The sequence below is a fragment of the Onychostoma macrolepis genome, chromosome 09, assembly GCF_012432095.1.
Source record: "Onychostoma macrolepis isolate SWU-2019 chromosome 09, ASM1243209v1, whole genome shotgun sequence".
Classification (NCBI taxonomy): domain Eukaryota; kingdom Metazoa; phylum Chordata; class Actinopteri; order Cypriniformes; family Cyprinidae; genus Onychostoma; species Onychostoma macrolepis.
In genome coordinates this window covers 1,771,750-1,790,008 of record NC_081163.1, presented here as the reverse complement: position 1 = coordinate 1,790,008, position 18,259 = coordinate 1,771,750, and the positions used below count along the sequence as shown (strand labels likewise).

General features: G+C 34.4%; 2 protein-coding genes across 4 annotated transcripts in view; one reads left to right on the top strand and one right to left on the bottom strand.

Moving 5' to 3' along the window:
• The first annotated feature begins 31 nt into the window (after window positions 1-31).
• ofd1 (OFD1 centriole and centriolar satellite protein) lies at window positions 32-13,927 on the top strand. 2 transcript variants are annotated; one of them, XM_058786148.1, is made up of 22 exons: window positions 32-282; window positions 1,385-1,561; window positions 1,784-1,852; window positions 1,961-1,988; window positions 2,699-2,806; window positions 3,969-4,105; window positions 4,199-4,372; window positions 4,453-4,559; window positions 5,702-5,818; window positions 6,472-6,545; window positions 6,646-6,737; window positions 6,878-7,067; window positions 8,041-8,171; window positions 8,986-9,097; window positions 9,815-10,150; window positions 10,441-10,573; window positions 11,175-11,272; window positions 11,435-11,488; window positions 11,565-11,686; window positions 12,625-12,777; window positions 13,545-13,615; window positions 13,692-13,927. In XM_058786148.1, the coding sequence occupies exons 1-22, from the start codon at window positions 181-183 to the stop codon at window positions 13,735-13,737; spliced, it is 2,631 nt and encodes an 876-aa protein (XP_058642131.1). In that variant the 5' UTR covers window positions 32-180; the 3' UTR covers window positions 13,738-13,927. The 2 variants fall into 2 exon arrangements, with proteins under 2 accessions (XP_058642131.1, XP_058642130.1); XM_058786147.1 differs by having other exon boundaries at window positions 9,656-10,150.
• Window positions 13,928-14,057: 130 nt separating this feature from the next.
• gpm6bb (glycoprotein M6Bb) overlaps window positions 14,058-18,259 on the bottom strand; it is a 43,015-nt gene continuing 38,813 nt past the window's right edge. For both annotated transcript variants that reach the window (XM_058786150.1, XM_058786149.1), the window contains exon 7: window positions 14,058-17,051. In XM_058786150.1, coding sequence (XP_058642133.1) covers window positions 16,902-17,051 — 150 coding nt within the window. In that variant the 3' untranslated portion in view covers window positions 14,058-16,901. The remainder of the gene's footprint in view (window positions 17,052-18,259) is intronic.

The following is an 18,259-nucleotide window of genomic DNA, read 5'->3' as shown; positions in this document are numbered from 1 at the left end:
GAGAGCGCTGAGCGAGGTTTACGTCATAACGACGAATCCGGATACACAACAGTCTGTTGTCAGTTAGGATTTTTAAAGCGCTGCGGCGCGCGTTGCCAAGGAACGGACCGTGCTGGATCTCTGATCGATTACTTCTGTGAATGTCGATCGATTATCATGAATGATCGCGTGAAGCGCTGAATGATCATGTCTGCGAGTAACGAGGAGAGTTTGTCTCCGGATGAGATGCGACAGAAGCTCTATCAGACCTTCAAGAGCCGCGGGCTTCTGGACGCGCTGAAGGTCAGTTCCCTCACATTCGGTCAGAGTTGCTAATTATCGTTATTGTATCGATAAAGTCAACATAGAGATGTTTTACTGACTTGTTTTTCCACAAAACTCGAGACCAAAACTTGCATTCTACAGCTCTCTCTCTCTCTCTCTCTCTCTCTCTCTCCCTCCCTCCGTCTGTCTTTCTGTTTATCTCTTTGTTTATCCACCTGTGGTTCAATTTATCATAGTTTTTGCCTGTTTGTCTATCGTTCTATCTCTTGTTTTATCTATCTATCTATCTATCTATCTATCATTCTATCTATCATTATATCATTCTCTCTATCTATCTATCTATCTATCTATCTATCTATCTATCTATCTATCTATCATTCTCTATCTATCTATCTATCTATCTATCTATCTATCTATCTATCTATCTATCTATCATTCTCTCTATCTATCTATCTATCTATCATTATATCATTATATCTATCTATCTATCTATCTATCTATCTATCTATCTATCTATCATTATATCATTCTATCTATCTATCTATCTATCATTCTATCTATCATTATATCATTCTATCTATCTATCTATCTATCTATAGTTGTATCGTTCTATCTATCTATCTAATATTTCTATCTATCTATCCGTCTATTTATCGGTCTTTCTGTCTTTACGATTCTTTTGTTATGTATATAATTTAGTTGTTATTTCTCTCTGTCTGTTTATCTGTATGTGATTCTTTCTGTCTGTCTATCTATCTATCTATCTATCCGTCTATTGTTTTATGTATCGTTCAGTCTCTTGTTCTGTCTGTCAGTCTGTCGTTCTGTGTATCATCTGTTGCCGTAGCATCCAGTCAGGATAACCTAGCAACATCCTAGTAACTAACTACCTGCTTTAATTTGAGCTTTAATCCAATCTTAATCGACCCATCAGCTCACTGTTCAAGAGCTGAGTGTGATATCTGTGAGACTGTTGGGATTCTCCTAGAAAACCCCTTAACTCTTATATATTCAAACTGCACAAGTCTATATAAGCTCCTTCAGTATGAATACTGTCCTCCTGCAGTACACCTTCAGTGCAGGCTCTGGTTCTCTAGCAGTGTTGTGTGGTGTTCTGCAGACGCAGCTGAGGAATCAGCTGATCCAGGAGCTGCAGCCGCCGGCGGTGCGGAGAGGAGACGCTCACTCTCTGTTACTCACCGCATGCAACAGCGTCATCGTCCAGCACCTGCGGAGCGTCGGGTGCGACTACACGCTGTCCGTCTTCCTCCCCGAATGCGGAATGAGCAAAGACAAGGTGACTCCACATCGCTTCATACTTACTGTTGTAAAGATCAGCATCGTTTTGCAATTCTGTTTTATGATTTTGTCACAAGAGGCTGTTAGGAAAACGGAATAACCGTTATTTTAATATGTTCAGAACAACATTATGAATGAACTTCATGGAAAACCACATTAAAAAGCATGATTTGACCCATTTAAACCAAGACCAGATCTTGTTTTTGTTGGACTTGTCTAGGTGTTATCAGCCAGAGAGCTTCTGCAGCTCATGAAGATCAGCCCTCACACACCGTTACACAAATCTCTGGTAATAAAACTGAGAGGACATGCTTCTGTATGTAGAAATGTAATTGAATTAGTTGTTGTTTTGCCCTAATAATAGTTTGCTATTTGTCGTTCTTTCACATTCGGGCAGGTATCGAATATTCAGAAAGGACAGACAGGTATGATACAATTATGATGCTACAGTGAAAAAAAATTGGTGTGGGATTTACATTTTTAATGATTAATCATAATTATGAAGAAATGGCAAGTAACACACTCTATTAAATGTGAAACAATATTTTCTTGTAAAACATAGTCCTGCACTCTGTACAACTTCAACAAATAATATTTACAGTGTACTTGATTGGGTTTATAACAAATTAAAGCACTTTTAAATGATATTAGACATTTTTATTCAGAAAAATAAATGTTATTTTATATATTTTATTTTTAAAAAAGGTTTCTCCTGGAATAATTAAATCATACATTAAATGTAAAAATTCTCTCTCTATATATATGTTATTATTTCTGTTTTTATCATTGTTATTTTAAGTGTATATATATGCATAATTTTCCATGTTGATTGTTTTTTAGATAAAATGGTTAAATTATTGTAAACCAATCTGTTAATATTTTAATCATAATACTGTTAATTTTTCCCTGAATATAACCATTGCTGCTGATATGGCGTTAAATCATACATGCATAAATAACGTACAAATGTTTTCTTTTATTATATTTGTGTTAGTAAATCCCTGTGCAGATGGTAGATATTTAAAGTTGGCATGAAATACAAAGTGATGTTATTGACGTGCCTCAGCACACGGTGAGATACTGGCTCTTGCTCTCTGTGATGAACATCATGATGGATGTGGTTTTATTCCTGCAGGTTTCCTGATGAGTCTCTTCACAGAGCTCACTGACCATCACGTTTACAGAGACCGCTGCGACGCTTCCACCCAGTCCACCTCCATATCAGCGCATAAAGAGTCACTCGGTAAGACTTTACTCACATCCAGACTCCATGAAAAACTCCACCGAATGAGCTTAAACACGCACCATTCACAAAGCTCAACACGTGTTCTTTATTAAACATTTCGGCCTTCAGAAAAGTGCCCACAGTGCTCATAATAGTTTATAAAAGTAAATAAATAATCCCCGTTTTAAAGTACAGAGAAATCAACCGTTGTCAAAGTCTTTTATGCTCACCAAGGCTGCATTTATTTGATCAAAAGTACAGGAAAACTTAAAATAAAATTAAAAAATAATTCACATATAAAATAACTGTTTTCTATGTGAATATGTGTTAAACTGTAATTTATTTCTGTGATGCAGCTGTATTTTCAGCATCATTACTCCAGTCTTCAGTGTCACATGATCTTCAGAAATCATTATAAGATGCTGATTTGCTGCTCAACAAACATTTCTGATTATTATCAGTGTTGAAAACAGTTGTGATGCACAATATTTTTGTGAAACCATAATACACTACCATTAAAAAGATTTTTTAAAAAAGAAAAGGAAAAACAGAATAAATAAATATTTTTATCCATCAATGATGCATTAAATTGATCAAAAGTGTAAGTAGAGACATTTATAATGTTACAAAAGATTTCTATATCAAATAATTTGAACTTTCTGTTCATATGTGAATCCTGGAAAATAAATTTTTCCACAGCAATATTCAGCAGCACATCTGTTTTCAACATTGATAATAATCAGAAATGTTTCTTGAGCAGCAAATCAGCATATTATTATGATTTCTGAAGATCATGTGACGCTGAAGACTGCAGTAATGATGCTGAAAATACAGCTGCGCATCACAGAAATAAATTACAGTTTACGTTGTATTCACACAGAAAACACATACTTTAAATTCTAATAATATTTTTGATCAAATAAATGCAGCCTTGCTGAGCAGAAGAGACTTCTTTCAAAAACATTAAAAAAAGCTTTTGACTGGTAGTGTATGTGTTTGTGTTATGTATGTGCCACTGCGAGCTCAAATGAATTATCTAAACTTTTCACAGATTCTGGCAAAATCTACCCCTAGATGCAAAAACGTCTGGATTTTATTTCACCTGTTCATTTTAAATTCCTTTTAGTCATATTGAGCATTATGAAAGAGTCTAACAAAATGTCCACTTCGACTGTTTAAGTTGAGAAGCTGCAGCTGATTGACGAGGAGTATGAAGTGCTTCGGCACAGAGGTGACCGCTGGCCGTCAGTCGAGGCCAAGCTGGCGGAGTACAGGAAGGAGATACAGGAGCAAGCGCAGGTGGAGCTCAAAGCTAAGGTCCGTCAGTGTTTATTTCCACCAGATTTCCAGGAGTTTACGTTGTAATAGCGCTCAAGATCTCAGCAGAGCGTTTGCACCGTCTTCACGCAGCTGCAGCACTTCATGGAGGTGGAGATCGCGAAGGTGAAGAGAGACGAGAAGGAGGCCTCGCGGAGAGAAATCCTGGAGCTGCGGCGAGACATGGAGAGAACGTTTGATCTGAAGTCTGAGGCTCTGATGAGCCGAGAGAAAAACGCCATCGAGAGGTTACAGAAACAACAGGAGGTACCGAGTCTCACTGCTGCCGGCAAATACATGCAAAATACAAAACCACTGTGGAATCTTTAATGTTTCATTTGATCCAGATAGAGGAGAAGGAGATTTATGCTCAAAGACAAGCCCTGCTGAAAGAAATCGAATCTGTGCGGAGCAGAGAGATTGAGCTTAAACAGAGGACGGAGGCCTTTGACAGGTGAGTACCACTGGTTATTTGAACCAAAAAACAAAAAAAAGACGGAGCAGTTTTATTTGAAGTATGAAACTAAAACTAAAAGTGAAAAAAAACAAAAACAAAAAACATGACAAAACATAAAATTACACAAACTTTAACTAGCCTTGGTAACTAACTGAAGTAAGTTTAAGATGAAGTACTAATATTATTAAACTAAAACTCCAAAAAAAGTCATTAAAAACAACTATATGTCGAATGCATAACATAGTGACTAAAATGTAAAATAAAATTCAAATTAAAACTGAAAATATAAAAATAAAAAAACTTAATTTAAAAAAGTAATAAATAAAAACTGAAACAGACTTGACAAAAACATGAAATTACAAACTCTAACTAAAATTAAAATAAAAAGTGATTTTTTTATATTTATTATATTATTTGTAGTAAAGTCATTTATATGAAGTAATGAAGTAATTTATTATATTATTTTACATATTGAAAAATTATATAATAGCATATAAATAATCCAAAAATAAGACTGCTATCAACTCTGTTTCTTTCAATGTGAAGAAGTGTTATTGTTAACTAAAGCTATTAAAAATGGTTTTGGTTATTAAAATAAAGCTGATATAAAGTACAATATAAATATTAGATGAGAAACTTGAACATTTGAAATGTTGCCTTAACTAATTGAAATAATTTACCTAATTGAAAACATATTAATTAAATCTATGAAATATTATCTACTAAATGTTAAAAAACAAACAAATGAAAGCGTAAACTAAAATTAAAATGAAAACTGAAAATATAAAAATAAAAAACTTCAAAATAAACAAACTTGACAAAATCATGTAACAAATATACTAAAACTTTAACTAAAATATAATGAAAATATATGTTAAAAAATAGGTAATTCAAAATATGAATAAATACTATAATAGTATATAAATACTAAAATAGCACTGCTGTCAGCCCTGATGTGGAGGAAGTTAGTTTTATAGGTCAGTGACCTTTGTTCTGAACAGATCAAGGAAAATGATTTTCCTTTTCACTGTTGACTTGAATTTCTTGTTTATGATATCATGAACATCATGGAGCCTCTTATATAAAATTGAATGTTATAATATTACTTAATGATATAGAATTTTGCCGTAATGATGCAGAACCTGTAAGCTGCATGAGGAGAAGGTGAAGGCCATGGATGATCTTCTGAGGAGAGAACTGTCTGTGAAGACCACGGAAGACACGTTTGACCAGAAACTGAAGAGCGAGTTAGCGAAGTAAGTAATTCAATCAAATCATTTGTTAATGAGTGTTATTCATGAGTCCTGCAGATGGCGCTCTCGTAACTTGGGTTGCAATCCATGATGAAAGAAGAATTTTCATTTTCTAGATAAAATACGCTACTTTTCAAAAGTTTGGAGTCAGTTAGATTTTTTTTTTAAAGAAATTAATACTTTTATTCATCAAGTATGCATTAAATTGATTAAAAATGACAGTAAAGATGTTACAAAAGATTTCTGTTTCAAATACATGCTGTTCTTTTGAAATTTCTATTCATCTGTGAATCCTGAAAAATAAAATGCATCACAGTTTCCACAAAAATATTGTGCAGAACAACTGTTTTCAACATTGATAATAATCGGGAATATTTCTTGAGCAGCAAATCAGCATATTAGAATGATTTCTGAAGATCATGTGACACTGAAGACTGCAGTAATGATGCTGAAAATACAGCTGCGCATCACAGAAATAAATTACAGTTTAACACATATTCACATAGAAAACAGCTGTTTTACACTGTAATAATATTTTTCATCAAATAAAAACATTAAAAAGTCTTACCGACCCCAAACTTTTGGCATTGTGTGTTTTTGTAAAGTGAAACAGTAAATGAATGTACAGTTGAATCATATGTCATAAACTGTTTTAGCTATCAGCTGGAGCTGAAGGAGGATAACGTGAAGAGAACCGAGAAACTGACAGAAAATGAGAAAAGGATTAAAGGTCTGTGTTCAGAAAAGTCAAATATAACTGCTACAGCATACAGTATTTTATTGATCTGTACTGTTAAGTTATTGTTGGTGTTTTCTTCTTCCGTTTACAGAAGAAATGGTTCGTCTGCAGAAAGAATCTGCTATTATTGATGCAAAAGCAGAAGAGCATGAGAGAAGTTTATCAGAAGTCAAGCGTCTGCTGGTAAAACAGACATTCTGCTCCCATAATCCATCTGTAGTAAAGCAATGCATGGATCTTTTCCTTTTAAGTTGCTTTTATGCCTCTGTTGAGTTCTCTCTCCTGCATTCTCAGAAATGAACTGGTGTTGATATGTGATGTAGATGGAGCTGGAGTCGTCCAGATCGCAGGCGTCTCTTCTGGCTCAACAGAACGAGCTGCTGCGAGAGAGACTGGAGAACCTGAGCGACTATCCAGCGCTGAAGAAAGACACACAGCAGCTGCAGACGCACATCAGACTGCTGGAACAACAGCTGGAGGAGAAGCGCCTGGAGAACCAGAGACTCAGACAAGGTGAAGCTGTTTGCTCTCTGCCTTCTCTTCTCTGGGTTCAGTTTCCCAGTTCTGTTCATTAGCATTATCACAGGAACAAGCCTGCTAAAGTATCATAACTAGGGCTGGCTAATAAATACTGATCATCTTATTGATGCATCTTAAATACTATTCAAAAGTGCTCAAAATTCAATTTTTTTTTTTTTTTTTTTATGAAAGAAGACTCTTCTGCTCACCAAAGCTGCACTGATTTGATCAAAAATGAAGTAAAATTGTGAAATTTTTTTACAATTTAAAATAGCCATTTTCTATGTGAAAATATTGTAAAATTGTAATTTATTTGTCTGATTCAAAGTTGAATTTTCGTACTTTTCTGAATTTTCATTCTTTGAATAGAAAGTTCAAAAGAACAGCATTTATTTGAACTGGAAATATTTATGGACATAAGATTGTGGAAAGTAATGGAAGCTTTAAAAAACTTATAAAATTTGGAAATCTTTTTACAAAACTTCTTCACGTTTCGAGCCTGTTTGTCCGTCTATTCTGAGGAGGAATAAAACAAACAACAAACATTTGCAGACTAAATATGCAAAAATAAGTGCGGTGTGAGTTCTGGGAAGGATGCTGTTCTTGAAATCGAGTTTGAGCCGTTCAGTCTGAAATCTAACGGGGTCAACCAGGGATAACAAACAGAGAAGTGGTCTGTTTGGATGTGCTCTGCTTGTTAATTTGGCCCTTTTGGCTGCAATTGTGCATTTGCTGGGAAAAAGAGGAGCGCAGGGGGTGAAGGACAGAGAAACGCTTCAGAGTTTGGCCTGTTCAACACACCCACTGTTCCTCTGTAACACTGCTGGATACTCACTGCACGACACTCTTACTTGCTTTTTGCATTATTGGCTTGAATTGGATGCACAAAAAAGTCAGATTTTTGCTGTTTGAACAAAGCCAGAACATTACACGGGTAATGTGTAACAGGTTTGTGTTTCTCGTTTAGAGCTCAGCGCGCCGTCGAAGGAGCAGCTGGCGCTGCAGGCCGAGCTCAGGAGACTGGAGACGGCACGCAGACTAGACGAGGATGAGTTTGAGACGCAGAAAGACGTCTTACACACACAGCTGCAGCACGAGGTCTTCATTCCCTTGATGTGTGGAGCACTTGACTGCATTCCACTTTAGATTTTATGGGTGAATCTCACTCAGTCTGTCAAGAATATGAGCTTCAAAAGCACAAGAAAGAAAGAAAAAATTATATTACTTTTTAATGCATTTTTATGTTATTGTTATTACTATTACTTTTACTACTAATAGTAATATTTACTCAAAAGTGTAAGATTCAGATGAATTACAATAAAAAAAATCATATTACATTTTTTGTAAGTTTTAATATTTGATTAAAGTAATAATAATCATAATAATATAAAAATATGAATTACAGTACTGATAATTTTGGAGAAAGTGTGCTTAATTATACAATATAAATAAAAATGAAAATTAAACTTTAAAAATATGACCTTTAAAACCAAAAGAAACAAATAAGAAATCAAATTACATCTAATAATAATAATATTTAATCAAAAGTAAAGCATTCACAGGAATTACAATAATGAGAATTTTTGGGGAAGGTATATTACATTTTAAATACATTTTAATAATAATAATAAAAATTATTAGAACGTGAAACATTCAGATTTATTACAATAATGAGAATTTTAGTACATTAAATACATTTTTAAAAAATATTTTATGTTACATTGTAATAGTAATAATTATTATTATTATTATTCAAAAGTGAAACATTTAGAAGCATTGCAAAAAATATATATTGGGGGGTGTTGTTGCAGAAAAAAATGTATTTAATTTTATTTGTTGAATGTGATTTAAGATATGTTTTGCCCAAATGAAGTGTCCCATCTCAGATCGTCTTGTGCGGTTCTGTCTGCAGGTGCAGCAGTGTGGGCTGCTGAGGGCTCAGCTGATGGAGTGTGAGGAGCGCGTGAAGTGGATGAACACTCACGCTGAAGAGCTCAAGCTCCAGCTCCAGCAGACACAGCTAGGTGCAGACATCTCTACTGTAGAGTCTGTGGAGTCCGGTCTGATTTCCTGAAACCTCTAGAATGAATCTGTGAGCTCATGCTGCGTTCAGTTCAAGTCTGACTTCACTTGGGAAATTCCTCATATTTAGTGGAACGCAGCATTACATTACGTGTTAGATTATTTTGTAAGTGGCGGTTTCATTGAATCAGACATTTAGCATCTTTTCATACTCTGTGAATGCCTTTCATACGAATTTGCAAGCTAAAAACTTGCAAACGTGTGTTTATTTCATCCAGGGCTCCCCCAGCCATCAAACGCCTGGAAATGTGAATACATTTCTATGCTTAGTAACTTAACGTGTAAACAAATCATTCTTTGTAGTAAGTTCTTTTCAATGAGTCGTTCAAACCTCTTCATAAATCATTCTGAATGATTCCAAAGTCGTGTTCCAGTGATCTCACACATGCAGGACGGGAGCCCTGTTCTTTCATCAGTGTTGGGTGGCTTTGGCTTTCCTCTCTCTAAACTCCGTCTCTCTCTTCTCTTCTGTTTGCCGTGTTGTTCTGTGATCGGAGCAGCTCTGGAGAACGAGGTCCTCCGCAACCCCAAGCCTTCCCTGGTAGAGCGTTCTGTTCTGAGTTTGATTCCTGACAGGCTGCTTCCTCCTGACGTTTACATAGACGCCGCTCTGCTCCGAAAGCCCAGAGCCGCTTCTGACGCTGATTTATCTGAAGCAGGGCCGGCCCTCAGGGGCCCGGGGCCCCCGGAGCGTGACTCTGAGCTGGTGAGCGGCGCTCTGGCCCGGATACGAGAGCTGGAGCAGGAGGCCGAGCGTCTGGAGGAGGCGTACAGGAGCCACCAGCACAGAGCCGCTCGAGCGTCTGCTGAAGATCTCACGCCTCCCAGAGTGACCTACAGAGCACCGCCCCGGGTGAGCCTCGCTTCTGCAGGACGTCCTGTCGAGCAGCAATCCAGCAGAACTCCGTCCCCGCTGAGACTCATCTCTCCTCCAGCCAGACGTCTGTCCTCCACACCGCTGAGCAAACGCGGAGCAGACGCCGATCACACGCAGGGTCTGTAAAATCTGTTTCTGCTAGTAGTGCATTGAAATTCAGAAAACAATTAAGCGAAACAGTCACGTTTAATTAGCACTTCTACAATGGCATGTTTTGACGGTCTCACATTTGTTAAACGTCTACCAACTTTAACTTACCTTTTTACATATTCAAGCATCATTTCAACTTAAATGATATTAAACTGACTTAGAAAATTGAGTTTGAAATGAATTTATTACGAGTCATTTAATGAATCATTGAATTCACAAATGAATCATTCAGTGTGTTTTCTGTGTGTTTTGTCTCAGAGCGTCTGAGGACGAGTCCCGTCTCTGACGGAGCGGCGCTGGTGTTTCCAGAGAGACCGATCTCACCGATCCCTGCCTCCATCAGTCCTCCCAGCAGCCCCAGGATGAAGAGCACCACTCGCCACAGCCGCAGGTCACACGCGCTCACATTTACCCCCGACACTGACTTTATTACCTTCATAAGGGCAGTTTTTATAGGTATTCGTGTTTGTCTTTTATGACTCGATTCAAGTTTATTTGTATAGTGCTTTTCATGATACAAATCGTTGCAAAGCAGCTTTACAGAACATCTGAAGTTTCTACATTATATTTAGGAGCGGGTTATTAGTGGTGACTACGGCAGAAATGTACAGCAAAAATCATACAGTTAGTTACGAATTACACGTAATCAAACAGACGGTGAACACTATTAACTGCAATGATTATATGTTGTGATTAAACGTGATTAAGCAAAGTTTGTTAGTTTTATATGAGTTTTTTTTTTTTGGTGGCATTTTTGCCCCAAGCTTAAAACAATTCTAAAAAATATAAGTTTAAAAATTATAGCTGTGAATCAGAGATTTAAATTAATTCATATATACAGAGTTTAAACCGATTCATAGAAACGAGTCAAACTTCTCTGTCTGAGCACAGTCATACTCACGAGACAATCATGGGCATCATTAGGAAAAGTGTTGGACAAATGTGCATTAAAATGTACTTATTTCTATTGTAATTCTGTTTTGATTTCACAGTCCACCCAAACTGCAGGAAGTCATCTCCAGTTCCTCTGAAGAGTCGTCACCTCAGCCGGAGAAGATCACGCTTCACGATCTCAGCGACCCTGTGCCACGTACACACTCGTTTCTATTACCTCAACTCAGTTCATACGGAGAATTAATCCGTGTCCAGGAAATATTAGAGTTTAAAATGACCTGGAAAAGTCACTGCTATTCAAAAGTTTGATGTCAGTAAGGTTTCTCTTTATAAGTAATGACATGTGGTGTGTGTTCAGTGCCGTCTGTGGATCAGGAGTGTGTCCTAGAGAAGCTCCAGGAGTCACACGCAGGTGAGACGGTCACGTGACTGATCGTGTGACGCTCTTCATCTGTCCGTGTCTCATGTGTTTGTGTGTGGGGTTTCAGATGAGGAAGAGGAGAGGAGCTGGGAGGAGGAGAGGAAGAGGAGAGAGGAGAGGAGGCAGAGGGAGAGAGAGGAGGCGCAGGAGAGAGAGGAGCGAGAGCTGCAGAGACTCCAGCAGCAGCTGGTCTGACTCATTAACATCAAGATTTGAAATCAGATTGGATTGCTGTATATTTTTCATTTTCATTTTAGTTTTCTTTGAGTAATTTTGCTGCATTTTTTTGTCATTTTTATTACTTTTTAATACATCTATATAGTTTTATTTTATAGTTTTTAGTTTATTTAGTTTTAGTTTTACTACTTAAACCTAAACTAAACCAAAATGAGAAATGTTGCCTTGGCAACTAGCTGAAATATAATAAGTTTATGGATATTTCAGTTAATGTTTATTTTACTTATTTATATGTAATTACATTTTATGGTTTTAGTTTATTATTTTAGCATTTCAGCTTATTTCCGCTAGATGGAAAGGCAACATTTCTCATTTTTTAATTGTGTGTGTGTGTGTGTGTGTGTGTGTGTGTGTGTACACTTTTTTTAATTATTATTATTATTTTTTACTTTTATTTTATTTTTTCATTTTAAATTTTAAATTTAAAGTTTTAGTAATTTTTGTTTTTGTCATTTTTATAAATTTTTATTTTATTTTCTATATAGTTTTTAAGCTTTAGTTATTGTAGTACATCAATCTAAACTAAACCAAAGTGAGAAATAAAATATTTTTTTAAATCTAATTTTTATTTAGTTTAACTGAAATAAAATATTTTTTATGTTTTTACTTCTTTTGTAAGTTATTAATCTTTTAGATTAGTTAATGGTAACCGTTTCAAACCTATAACACAAGTTCAGGAGTCTGTTTGATTGATTCGTTCAAAAGAGCCGCTTCATAAGAGTCATCTGTTCATGAATCTGTTTGTTTTATGTAATGCCTCTGTTAGGAAACTCAATGACCAAATCAAGAGTTCATTCAAATCAGCGCGACGCTGTTTCATTTTCACTGCGACTGACTGTCTGTGACTCTGTTTGTTAACAAGCTTTGATTTCTGCTACATCTTCTTTCAGGAGGATCAACATGAGGAACGAGCTCAAGCCGAGAGAGAGGATACAGAGAGTCATGTGACATTACCGAGCGCAGTGATTGGAGGAGGAGCTGATGTGGCCAATCCTCTTCACAAATACATGATGATGCTCATGCAGGACAAACACAAGGAGCAGGTCTGTCTGTCTCTTAACTATAGTGTAAACTAATCTCTTAGCACTACTTTTTCAGTGATTACTGCAGTACAGTATTTTATTTGTGGTCTTTTTTTAATGTATTAAAATTGCAATAGCGAGAGAGAGTTTTATATAGATATTATTTTAGTATCATTATTACATATTTTCCAGGTCTTATTTCACCATGAGAACAAAAGACAATTTTTCAGGATATTTCTATATTTTATCTGAATATATATATTTAATTTGTTTGGATTATGACATTTTCTATTAAAATTGCAGTCTATATATATATATATATATATATATATATATATATATAATATTAGTATCATTATTATATTTTTATTAAATCAGTTTTATTTTTATATTTTTCATAATTAGATATATTTATATGGTCTTTAAAATGTGTTCATTTTCTCATTAGCAAAGTATAATACAGTTTCTGTCATTTGATTTTGAGCGCTTCATGTTGACGTCAAGATGAAACGGCTTGGGATTCGTTTTAAAAACGACTCGTTTCAATGATTCAGAGTCGACTCTTTCTTTTAACTTTATACACGGTGCACTTTCAGATTTAAAACTTTGCAGGATGTTTTCATTCACGTAGAGCTGTTACACACTGCATGAAAGCTCATCTTCAAAAATACATAATAGGGGCACTTTACTGGACATTTTCATTGGTTCTTTGGTTCATTACAACAGTAATAATTAGTTGATAATCTGGAATCATTGTCGTGTTTGACTGTGTGTTAATGATCTTTCAGAGCACAAATAAAGAGGCATCAGAGAAGCAAAGTCAAGAGGAGGTTCTGGAGTCTGTGAATAATGACCGCAGGTAATATGTGTGTTTGTGTGAGTTACTGTTGAACAACCAGAAACTCTTCATTACTGACCTTCGATCTGTTCTGCAGCGTTGATCTGATATCCCACGAGGAACCAGACGACGACTTCTGGTGAAAAAACATCCAACAACCAAAAACAACTGCTGGATGACTTTCATGTTTTATATAGAAAACTTTTTTTTAAATATTAGCTGTATAACAGAATTTTTTTTTAAATTAAATTTTTCAGTTTTCTAATTCACAAATGATTTGTGTGAATGAGTGGCTTTAAGGCTGATGTGAATAAACTTTATATCTTTGGTTAATGTTCTGCTGTTATATTTCATTCATAAGAGCTGTTCTATCACAGCATGACTCAGAATATTAGAATTACACAAATGCTGCAAATAATGACACGCAGTTCATTGATCTGAAAGAAAACTCACCGAGACAAAGTCTTTTATTCTGTTTTATTTTTGTATAAAATACAATAGCTGGTTTGAAGGCCTGAACACACGTTCAGCGTCTCTGGGCAGTTTTTCATGTTCACGATCCACCAGAACAGAGTGAACAGGATTGAATTGATCAAAGTCAGACTTTAAAGCGTTCAAAAAACATGCATAATACATAAACATTTTGGGAAATCATTTTTTTTTTTTTTAAATCATGTAAGTCATGGGGCTTATAAAAGAGTATTATAGAAACAGTTTGGACAGAATTTTTTTTATTTTTTTATTTTTTTTAAATTTCAAAATAGCAGTAAAAACTAAGGGAATCCCCTAAAATGAATTAAAAATATTGGCAGACTATAAGGTTAAAAAGACAGTATTATACAGAATTCATACAGTATATGTGAATTACATTAACAGCAATGAACACATTACATGGACTACACAAACTCTAAGAAAACAAAGCATATTATAACGTTAAAGTCTGGCAAATGCTGCCTACAACACGTCAATACAAATGACCTCCAGTATGACCAGATTCTGTCCTGCTCAAGTCAAACGATGGATGAATAACAAAAATAGTGTGAAAAAAGAGCCATTTTGTCAGTATTTACAATTGCACATTTTGTTACTGTTGTTGTATCCTTCCCCAAATAAAAATATTTTTTTGCTTGTCAGAGTTCACATTCACACTGATGCAATTCGAATGCACTATTATAAAATAAAATAAATTAAACAAATTAAAAAAATAAGAATAAACAAAATAAAAAACTAAAAATTCAAATAAAACAAAGAAAAATAAAATAAAGATGAGCAGCTGCGGTGTTATACTTTACAGAATTTGGTACAAACTAAATTGGGTAAAACCCTCCAAATCTCATTACTTTCATGCAAAAAGTATTTATACAATCATGGTAAGATTTGTTGTTAAAAATGATTGTATTACAATAATTACAATTTAATGAGAATTATAAAACCACCCTTCCATAAGCATTAAATGAATGTGCATTTGGAGGCTTCAGTTGGTCATGTTGTCATTATTCATTCATGCATTTTTGGGACAGCACTGTACTTTTGTTCGTAATATAGCAGGTAATTCTGCGATGTGAAGGTGGATTCTGGGATAGTGGACCGGACAGTAATTTGATGATAACAGTGGTAATGTGAGGTAGTGTGAAAACCTGCTCATCACGAGAGCTTCGGACCTGCGTACAAACACCATCAGCATTCCTGCAGCATCCCACAATGCAATGTGCTTAACTCACGTCCACACCTCAAGACAATTTTAAAAAATTTGTTTCCAAGAAGGATATTTGTATGCTATGGAAGCCTGTTTCCACCACGAAATAAAAATAATAATAAAAGTAATATATATATATATATAAAAAAGGTCATTTTGACTTTTCAAAAGAATCCTCAGAATTAGATATAAACCGCCTGACTTTCTCTCAGATTTGAGTTTCTCTCACAATTCTGTTTTTTCCCTGTGGTTTTTTTCCTCAGTACTGCACATTTGTCTTGCAGTTGCAAGTTATAAACTCATAACAGTTTGCAACTCAGACTTTATATCTCGCAATTTTTTCTCAGAAATATGAATTCTATCTGAAGGTTTTTCTCAATTGCGAGTGTATATTGCAAGTTATAGACTCATAATTGCAGGTTTTCATATCACAATTGAAAAGATTAACATCTTAAACATTAAAGATTCAACATCTTGCATTTTTTACTTTTTCTCAATTTTGACTTTTCTCAGCTTTTATCTTGCAATTATTACTATATCTCACAATTTCAACTTTTTCTCAGAATTATGAATTATATTTTGCATTAGAATGAATTATATTAAGTTTTTATTTTTCGTTTTGGACTTTTTCTTCAAGATTCTGTTTTTTCTCAATATATCTTATAGCTTGCAATTTTTATTTTTTACATGTAATTTTGAGTTTATATCTCACAATTTTTACTTTTTCTCAAAATTCTGACTTTTCTTCAGAATTACAAATTATATCTTGACTTTTTTTGTCACAAGTGTATATTGCAAGTTATAAACTCACAATTTCACATTTGCATCTAACAATTCTGACACATATCTCACAAATTTTTGTTGTTGCTACGGGAAAAAAAGGTTATGCTTTTTAATTGTAATTTTTTTAAAATCTCACAGTTCTGACATTTTTCTCTTCATTGTGAGTTCATCTCTCACAATTTGGACATTTTTCTCAGAATTGCAAGAAAAAAAGTCGGAATTATGGGACAAAAAGTCCCTTTTTTTATCCCTTGTCGGAAACAAGCTTCCATCAGATGCCACTGGCCGAAACAAACATGCAAAATCTCGTTGCATAATGTGTTCTGTTCACATACCATTTCCAAACAACAGTAAGCAGCAAACAGCACATATTGCACATGAACAAATTCAAACATTCAAAGACAACCAGACGAATTTAGTTCAGAAGAATCCTTTGATTATTTCTCTTCAAAATAATAGTATTCAAAAAAAAAAAAAATGACTGGGAATGTTTTCAAATTTTGAGAGGATGCAAAACATGTTTATAATGCAAGTGCATGTTATTTTTCATTAAAAAGCATAACATGTAAGGTCAAATAAGCATGCACTTGTATAATATAAATGTTTACGATGTTTTAAGGCAAATCTCTTCTGGTTACGAACAGAATCTGATTTGCATTTCCGCTGTGTTTCCAATAGTGCAACGTTTGCGATTCACAAAGGGCTGAGAGGAGAGCGTGAGCGTGAAGGATGGATGAATGGGCACAGACTGCAGGTTAGCGGAGCGGGTTAGTGAGTTAGGGCTGGTTAGTGGTCGGTTGGTTGGTTGGTTGGCAGTGTTAACCCTCCTTACGAGTAGGAGTTGAGGCACTCTTTGGAGCGCGACTGGATGTCCTGTAGCTCCCGCTCCTCCTTCATTTTGATGTCTTGGTACGCATGCAAGTGACTGGCGTCCTTTAGGTAGGCCCAGTTTGCAGAAAGGATCATTAGGTAATGGATCTGTAAGAGAGGGCGAGGTGATGCCCGTCAGCAGGTTAACAACGCCACAGAGCCACAGCTCAACCACACACACACACACACAATACAACACAACACACTCATTATAAAGGAATAAATGATCCATAAATGTACTCGCCCTCATGTCATTTCAAACGTGCATGCTGTTATTTTTTTTCAGATAGATGCAATATTTTTGCATCTGTTTTAAATGAATAGTGAAAAGTAAAAAAAAAAAAAAAAAAAATTAAAGCTAGTTGCCTAGGTAACATTTCGCATTTTCATTTAGTTTAACGTGTACTACGTAAAAACTAAAACAAAAAAAATGTAATTAAATAATAATGGACACTAGAAATAAGAAATTAAATAAGAAATAAACATTTATAAAAACTAAAACAAAAAAAATGTAATTAAATAATAATGGACACTAGAAATAAGAAATTAAATAAGAAATAAACATTTATAAAAACTAAAATAAAAATAAAAACTTAAAAAAATAAAATAAAGGCGAAACATTTCTTTTTAGCTTTTAAAACTTTAATTTTATAACTTTTATTTAACTTCATTTTACCTAAAAATTATTATATTTCAAGAAACAAAAGATTTTATGGCTTTAGTTTTAGTTAACTATAATAACTATTATATATAATAATACATAATAGTTCAAATAAAGTAACTAAAACAAAAATTACTTAAAATAATAAAAAAACTAGAAATAAGAAATACAAATTAATAAAAACAAAAACCAACAAAAATTACAAAAACAGTTTTAAAGTCATTTTGCTGTGTTTTTGTCACTTTTATTTGCTTTCTTTTTTTTAGTAAAAATAGTTAGAGTTTAGTAATATTTCTTTATTTTTCTAGTTTTTATTTTGATTTAATTTTTTTATTTTTTGTTTCAATTTTAGATGTATTTTAGTACATCAAGTTAAACTAAATGAAAATGAGCAATATTGCCTTGGCAACTAGCCAAATAAAATAAATTTGTAAATATTTTATTTCAGTTCAGCTAAAGGTTTTTTTTTTTTTTAATGTTTTTAATTTGTTAACTATAACAAATAATAATTTGTTCATACTTATCCAACTTTATTATAAAGAGCTGTGCGATCGACATAAGATTTTGCTACTTACATAGTCATCATAATTTAATATTCACAGGGTTTTTGGAGTGAATTTAAAAATGCGAATGGCCTTGCTACAAATAAAATAAA

Bases quoted from the DNA above. Each gene is read 5' to 3' on its own strand.
- ofd1 (XM_058786147.1), top strand. From the start codon at position 181: ATGATCATGTCTGCGAGTAACGAGGAGAGTTTGTCTCCGGATGAGATG. The intron at 10,574-11,174 runs GTCACACGCGCT...TTGATTTCACAG, and splicing joins ACCACTCGCCACAGCCGCAG to TCCACCCAAACTGCAGGAAG. The intron at 11,489-11,564 runs GTGAGACGGTCA...GTGGGGTTTCAG, and splicing joins GCTCCAGGAGTCACACGCAG to ATGAGGAAGAGGAGAGGAGC.